Source organism: Egretta garzetta, unplaced genomic scaffold (assembly GCF_000687185.1).
Source record: "Egretta garzetta isolate BGI_Z169 unplaced genomic scaffold, ASM68718v1 scaffold172, whole genome shotgun sequence".
NCBI lineage: Eukaryota > Metazoa > Chordata > Aves > Pelecaniformes > Ardeidae > Egretta > Egretta garzetta.
Window position 1 is genome coordinate 1,305,126 of NW_009258951.1, and position 8,490 is coordinate 1,313,615.

At 40.0% G+C, this 8,490-nt stretch overlaps 1 protein-coding gene across 1 annotated transcript in view; it reads left to right on the top strand.

Moving 5' to 3' along the window:
• The window catches only part of FETUB (fetuin B), a 10,537-nt gene extending 7,248 nt beyond the window's left edge, over positions 1-3,289 (top strand). Inside the window, 5 exon segments of the mRNA XM_009634333.2 lie at positions 197-363; positions 1,310-1,332; positions 1,334-1,418; positions 2,320-2,410; positions 2,868-3,289. Coding sequence (XP_009632628.2) covers positions 197-363; positions 1,310-1,332; positions 1,334-1,418; positions 2,320-2,410; positions 2,868-3,289 — 788 coding nt within the window.
• Positions 3,290-8,490: the final 5,201 nt, after the last annotated feature.

Sequence of the window (8,490 nt, forward strand, 5' to 3'; positions counted from 1 at the left end):
TGGGCTGCCAGCGCACATTGCTGGCTCATGTCCAGCTTTTCATCCATCAGTACCCCCAAGTCCCTCTTGGCAGGGCTGCTCTCGATCCTTTGTTCCCCCAGCCTGTACTGATACTGGGGGTTACCCCGACCCAGGTGCAGGACCATGCTTTTATAGTTATGCTTTCTCTAATGACATTGTTTTCGAGAATAAAAAGTTCCACCCAGATATATTTGGACAGCATGCCCCAACTGCACAGTTGATGACTGTCCAACTGAGCCCAAATATTTGGAGGCTGCTGTTCAAAGCCTTGCCAGGTTCAATGAAGAGAGTGAACAAACTCATCATTTCTCTGTCCTCAATATCACAAGAGCTTCAATGCAGGTAAACCAAGGCTCATCTGACTTGATTTAGCTCTCACAAAGTATGGATCCAACTGTTATATGATTTGTTATGTCTTACAGATTGTTTAGAATTTGTATCTGTATAGCACAGAGAATATTTCGATGCAGAATTCTCCTAGGAAATGAGGATCTGCACCGATCCAAGACTTTGACTCCATTTATTGGGGGGGGGGGAAAAAAAAAGCTTTATGCAGAACTCAAGACAGATTTGCAATTGCATTCAGAAGTGTAGGAAAGCTTCACTGTGAGCTCTTTCTTCTACCACCACCATGAATTCGTGATTCCCTAATAGAAAATATTTAATAAAGTACAGTCATCCCTTCCAACACACACCTGTAATTCACTGAATGACTTCAAACATGGGTTTAAAACTAATTTTAGACCATAGAGTTAATGATCTCCTGGCTAAATCCTGTTTGCTTACCACAGTAATATCCGGTCTCTCTAAAATTCATTATGTATAGATAACACGGTGGTTTCCACTCTTTGTCTCAAACTTTAGATATTACTACAATATAGTATTTAATTGCTCCCATTTTTTAACCCTGAGGTACTTACATTTCAGAAATAGACGAAGTGATCCTGTTCATTAAAGCAGTCAGAAATTATCAACAAGGCACTGAGGAGGGTCTTCGGATATGTAGTTCTAGGTGGATGCTAACTTATTACAAACCCCAAACTAATTTCAACTATAGCTAATCCATGAGTTAGTAAGCTTCTGCATATGTAAGAAGTGAAAAATAACCAGGCGACAAAGCAACACTGGCAAGAAAATCATTCTCCTGTAATACAAGTAAAAGTAATGCCCCACATATAACCTGCTCCTTCCACACTTAGCAGGAGTTTTACATCTATTTCAAGGTCTGTAGGATTCTTCCTGACACACACACAAGGTCTAATTGCCACTGGTCTCTCATTAACAACAGGTCATAGGTCCTGCATATTTTGTAGTTTTTAATTCGGGAGACCTCCTGCTCCAAAAATGACACGATTACTGACATCTCCAAGTGCAAGCCACTTTCATCAGAACTAGCTGTAAGTACTTTTCCTTGTATAAACATGTATTTTTCAGACACTATGATTCCTCAGTGAATACTTAGCCTATCTCTTTGGTTCTTTGCCGACAAGAATGAAAGCCCACAGCATCTTCTTATGGGTTGTAGCTCTATACTGTCTTGCAACTGTACACATTGCTTTAGAATATAGAAAACATTCCAGTAAAAGTTCCAAATTCTTACCTAGAAGTCCATGAACAAAGAAAACAGAAAAAAATACCATCCAGAAAAAGGCAGGTTAGTCATCACCTTATAAAACTGAATCTTTCTTAAGGATTTCTTCCATGTAAACAGACAGTAAGTCACAAACAACGCATAAGGAGTATATTCATACTACAATCAGGTCAGCTAAGGAAAACATTTAGGAACTAAGGAAAAAAAATAAGATTAACTGAAAGGCCAGACAGGCATGCTGCCAAGAGACATTTCAAGCCCCATCTTAACTGAGATCCAAGCCATGTTACCCACTAAAACCACAACTATTAGAAACAACATTTTTTTCATGGTTCCTTTCACTGGTATGGTGTGACATTTTTTTTACCTGAAAAATGATATTATGTTCTGTTACACAACTTGCAGGCATGGGGATATTCTGCTGCAGCAGAACTTAACAGTGCTGTTGTAGTCGGGCCTTAAGTGGCCAGCTTATTTTTACTATCCTGTTGCCGAACCCCTCTTTGCAAACATAAGGTCTTTTTCAAAATGCTGCCTGCATTTGTAAGCTTGCCAATCCCAAAATAAACGTTTGCCCAAGCTGCTTATCCCTTACAAATACATGTAGAAGCCACAACTATTCAGCCTTTCATAATCACTTATTTTACAAGATAGGAGATAAGTATCAGTGCTACAATGTGAAAAAACGCTTGCATTTCTTCTTCCAGCAAATAGGTTTCTGCAAAGGCTCTGTAGTAAACAGTCACTTGGAACATGAACAGTTTGTCACAATATCCTGTGAAATCTACAGTCTGCAAGTATTTCTTAATCTAATCTTGATATTGCAAGAGTAACACTTTTACAAAACAGGAATTGAACTCTTGAAAGCCCAGCCATTTTTAAGTTCTCATTCACAAAAATATGGGCTTCAAGAAAGTGAGAAGGCCAAATCAGGAAGAAATCTCTCTTGTGATAAAACAGACTGTTGTTTAGGTGGATAAAAAGGTAATGGAATAAGTATAGAGTCAATCATACAGAGTGTGCTCAGAACGCTCTACAGAGAAATTGTAAATAACAAAGGGAATGCAAAGAGCAATTACTGTGTAGTTACCCAAGTTTCATGCACCCCTCTCCACTGGCACAAGAAGTAGTTCCATCTGTCTATCCTTTGCAGACTGAATTGCAGCAGATCCTTAGTGTGAAGGGTAACCTCCTTCACATCTGAAAGAATTTGTAACAGCTTCAGTGTAGGTAGTGCGTATTGCCTGTTATTTATATCCTGCCACTGAAGAGGGGAAGCAGCAACCTAATCAGACACCTGGAAAACCCAGCCAGAATCAACAACAAGCTTTCCCTTCAGAAACCAATCCTTTCTCGCCAACACCTAGAAAAAAAAGAGTGGGCTGTGTTAAAATTCTACCCCCTTCAGCTGAGGACACCTCTTTCCAAAACCTACCAGAAACTCAAAACGAACATGAAGATGGAAAGTTCATTCCACCTGAGGCTGTAGGATCTAGGCCCAGCCTTGATGGAGAAAAGATTCAAGCAGACAAAACAAATTTGACCAAACCAGTCACTGGACCAGTTATTCTCCCTCTTCCTGAAGAACTTTCTCTGTCAGACTCGTGCCCAGGGGAAGCAAAGGAGATAAATTCCATGCTCCAGCCTTTGCTGCCTAAAAAGCCTGCCGAAGACTAGCCAGCATCCAATCACCTCAACTACCTGCAGCAAAATAACAGCCACAATGGGAACCTGGTCTTTCAATTTGAGTAACATCTTTAAAAAAATAAATTGCTTAGTACGGTCTTCAGCTTTGGAGTTCTCAGTTTTAAGAAAGCACAAGAATAGATTAGAAAGAGAAATTTAACTGGGGCATTTTCCAACAAAAGAATTTGACTTTTAATTCTGAAATTCATCACATCACTAAGAGCACGAAGGAAAGGTAACTGCGGATGGTAAAAGAACTTGCAGGGCTGAGACAGCCCAAAGGCCTCAGAAAAAAAAATATCCTCAGTAGCAGAAGTCTGTCAGGGCAGAGTGCGGGATGGCTGCTCCCCAAGGGATGGCGAGATGGAGCCAAGCATGATAACCAGGCTGGCAGGGCCTGTCCCATGGTACCTGAGCGAGGCTAGCAGGGCAAACCCAGGGATGGTTAGTCAGGTTATAGGAAGAGCCAAGATCACCACGCAAGTTCACGGGCGATGAGGCGGGTCTGAGGTCAAGCCAAGAAGATGGGCGGCAGGTCTGAATTTGGGTCTGGATCACAGGGTCCATGGCTTAGGCACAGGCACGGCTGTGATGCAGCAGGAGCTGTAGCTCTGGCAGGGGCTAAAATGCTGCAGCCCCAGCTTAAAGCAGCTCCTGCAGGAAGGGGGGATCAGGTTGGCCCTGGCTGTGGCCTCTCCGCAGCGCTGACGGGAGCCTGTCCCCCAGGTGACCGAGGGGAAGGGGCACAGCCCCGGCTGTGCTGTCGCCGAGTTGGCCCCAAGCCCCAGCAGCCAAGCCCCCAGGAGAGGGGATGCTCTCAGCGCCCTGACAGAGTCACGCCTGCTGCAATGGTACATGGACGGGGAAGGGGACTTCAGCGCTGTTTAGCATTAACAGCTAGTGAGTTTTTATTATTTTACAGGTTAACTTCTTAATTATAATGTGATGAGCTTAGCCTATTTTTTTATTTCCCATGGAAATTTATTTCCCAAGAAAGATTGTTTTTTTCCTAATGCTTTACAACCTCACTTAAAGACAGTGGAAAAGGCTACGCAGAGGCGAAACCTCTGCACATAATTCTGGCTGGAGGAGAATCAAGCCCAGGCTATTCAGATTCTTATGCTTTACTGACCCTGCTGTGCAGGAAAAATGATGATTTACAAAATCAGCCTAATTCTTTCTTGAGATAGGTCATATTAACTGCCTTATAATAAAAACCACAGGGACACTCTACAGCCTGTAGCTAAGAAAAATCAATTTCACTAAAGCCAGAGATAGCAACTGTGCTGACAATAACAAATATAAATAAATGAGAAGACAATAAGAAGAAAGAGTGAACATGGGAAAGAAATGTCATTTATGGCCAGGAGTATGCCGGTATTTGCAATAATTATGGGGCTCATATGAGACTACAGAGCCTTTCTCTAGTTGCTACCAGATCTGAAAAATCATTTGTTCAAAACAAAAATCAATAAAATATTATTGTTTCTGAAGCTTTTATGGTGCTGAATCATCCCTAGAGATGCTGGGTAATTTCACTATTCAAAGAGCCTTTCAACAAAAAATTATGGTTTTGTTAAAGTATTCTGGCGTTACACAATTTGATTAAAATGTATTATCTTATTATTATAAATAAAATCTAAATAGAAGTACTATTTTATTTTGAGTAGACAGAAAATAATATTGAAATATTGTATGGAGTATGTTCACAACAAATATGTTTGGTTTTTCCGATTGCAAAACTCTTAAAAACATAAATTTCATATAAAGTAGTAATTTAATTGCTTCAAAGATTAAAATAAGCCAAAAAGTGATGTGTGAAACACATCAACTGAGCCAAAAATAATTCCATTTCAATTCCACATCATGAGATATTTCAACTTATTTTTGTTTCATTCATTTCAGAGTAGAAAACAATTCAAAATCAGGTAGTTCTTAAAAAAATCATAAAATTCAAATTCTATCTAATTATTATTGCAGTATGAGCACTAGGCTTGTCAGCATTTCCTTTTTTATCAAGTCATCAAATTACAGCATCCTGTTTTTCCCTCGGCAAGTTTCACCTGTGCCAGGTCAGGTTTCCCTAACGCAACCAGAGCATTCTACCGCCCTGTACAGGAACTGCTCATTTGCCACATGCCAAAATCAGGGACACCAGGCATCACTCCATGCCCTACACCGGGTGCCATTGGCTTCAGAGCGAGTCAGAGGACAAGAGCATTGGGGCAACAGCCTGTCACACCTCAGTGATTTTCTAAAGGCTTTTTTTGCCCCTCTTTTCAGTTAATCGCCATACTTCTCGCTTCTGCTGTTTCATACTGCGGTCTATTTTATTAACTGTTTGCATGTTGATTCTAATCTCACTGTGGCTGCATCAGTTTAATGACACTACTGGGTTTTATATCAATATATGTAACCGGATTCTTCCCCAAAAGGAGTACTGGGGAAGAAATCAGCTTCATTAACTGCTGGTTATAGACAAGAATACCCCACTTCAGTTAGTTCCCTTTCTTGACTACAGCTGCTTATAATAGTAAATTGAATAGCAACAGCAGCAGGTGAGGATAAATGGAGTGGAGCTCGTGTGAACATAAACAGGGGGAGATAGAGAACATCTGAAAGTCCGGATCCACAGTGTTGAGGATTCAATTTGGTTATTGTTTAGCCTGTTCCACAAACAAGGCTCAGAAATTACATTTGAATCAATACATTCTCTAGCTTGGATCTGAGATTTGGGCTGAAAGACTTCTATGATTTAAAAATAAATACCGGAAGGGGTGTTTATCTAAATGGCACCTGTATCTACAGCGCAGATCTGCAAGCATCAGTGGTCAGTGCAGATTCATGGGCATTTGCTTTATTTGCTGTGGCCACTCCAGCACAGTGATTCCTGTACCCAGATTTCAGTGTCACCTAGGCCACCACCAATTTTTACTATAATTGAGGCCTGGTACTAATGCCCAAGACTAATTTCTTGAACTACACATAGGAGACTGATGTATAGGTTCTGTGTTTCCTTTGTCCTCAGGACGTACCTGGATACTGCTGCACTCCCAGATGGCCAAGGCCATCAGCTTACAGTTAGGGTTTTGTTTTCTAGAAAGCAATTTGCAGCCAAAGACACTGAGGACAAGACAAGGAATACTGACACCCTTTTTATTGCCTGTGTTAGTTCCTGAGGCCTCCTAAGCAACAAGACTTTTGTAACTACATTGTCAACTTGCTCACTTGACATTTGGTCTCCTCCAAATAGCTTTTGAACCTAGGGTCTGTTTGAATGAAATTTGATAGACAAGGTGATGGAGCTTGTAAAAGTTTGATAAAAAACTGGTGACTGGTAAGGAAAAATAAAATGCAGGCAGGGAGGGGAAGCTATAGCTGCAGCTGCTGCTTTGAAGACCATAACCAAAGCAAATTTGTATAACATTGCCTTTGCATCAGAGGGCACACTGTTTACAGCCAGCAGATAAAAATGAGACATGAATGAAGACATGATGCATTTACATATTTTTCCACCATACTTGGGGGGCATTTCTGTTAAATGTGAAGCTACCCCAAAAACTGCAAAACTTTTTTTTTTTTTGCATCAATGTGTAAAATCAGGCCCCCCTAGTCTGAAGCTATGAGGCATCACAAACTCAAAAAATGGAAAGAGAAGCTAGCAAAGAATTCTCCTATAAGCAAGCGGAGGTACAGGTGTCTCTGTTAGCTGCACTCTTGCTTAGGAGCAGCAGCAGCTGCAGAGCAGCACAGGCTACAAGACTCGTAAGGTCTCACTACCTGCATAATTGACTGAGCTGTGCGATTTCATAATCCCAGCCTGTGAGTGAGGCACTACTGCAGAAGGTAGAGAACAGTCAGCTGGTGTAGTAGTTGTCCTCCCAAGAAATCAAAGGTATCCATAAATAGCTATGGCTATACTTTAGGAAAGGAGCAATCGGTAACTGAATATTATCTCCTTAATTTGTCATATCTCTTTTTCTTTCCCACCCTAGAATAAAGTTCTATTTATTAAGCATTTGATAACCTGTTTTTAAAGTGGGGAAGATAAGTCACTTCTTGGTGTGTTCTTCCAGTTTTCTGGAGAGAGGTTTAGGATGGATGTTTATTTTCAACTCCTTAAAGTTTGAATGTGGATCACCTTCTACTGTTGCAAGTCAAGCCTTGGCAAAAGTCAGAGAGATAAACAAGCTTTTGATAAGTGAGTCAAGAGAAATGCTGCGTTTGAATAAATATTCCTATTCCTGCCAGCAATTTGTTTCTAGAAATAGCTTCATTAAAACAACACACAAAACTTACAAGCAATAAATATAAAAGCAAAATAAGTATTAAAAAAAGATATCAAACTGCATGAGAAATTATAAAGTTACATTATACTGACTCAAGTACAACCAATATGTAATTAACTGCTGTGACTGTGCCTGGAATGCTTATCCATGGACTTTAATAAGAGAGTCCAATTTTTCTTTTCCAAAGAAATCAAAGACAAAACTCTCTACATCGGGAACAGAATCTTACTTTTACTTCTGTAGTCAATTTAGCAGGAACCGTACATTTTCTACTGTTTATTTGTAGTGTTTCTATTTCATACATAAAAAATACTTAAGCCATTCAAGAAAGTGATTGGTGTCACAATGAACAGCACAGAACAAGAGGAGAAGAAAACCCCAAACAATCTGCAAACAATAGACGACTAAGGGAATTACACTATACATTACTTAATCTGATGCCTTTCTTCAATATGACTGCCCGTTTGAAAAAATTAAACAGTATTGTGAACAGTGAATGGGGGTGCAATTTGGACCACAGCAATGATGTGAATATTATTTTTGACTGATGTGATATATTTAAATACCTTAGATTATTTACACAACATTTATTTCACTGCTTTTTTCAATCTTCCATGGATTAATTAATTAATTATGGATTATTTTAATGAAACATTATAAAAACATAAACAAAAGAAGTGCCCTACTGCATCAGAACAGTGATTCATCCAGCCCAGTATTCATCTCACAGTGGCAAAAGACAATTGCAGGCAGGAGAAACATCCGACCCTTTCTGCGAACCATTCCCCTTGTACTTTTCCAGTACCCAGAATCATTGTGCTAGGGATTTAAGAGTTTTTATCTGCTTACTCCCTCTACTATCCACTTAAGGACCTGCTGTCCGTAAACTTTTCTAAGCCGTTG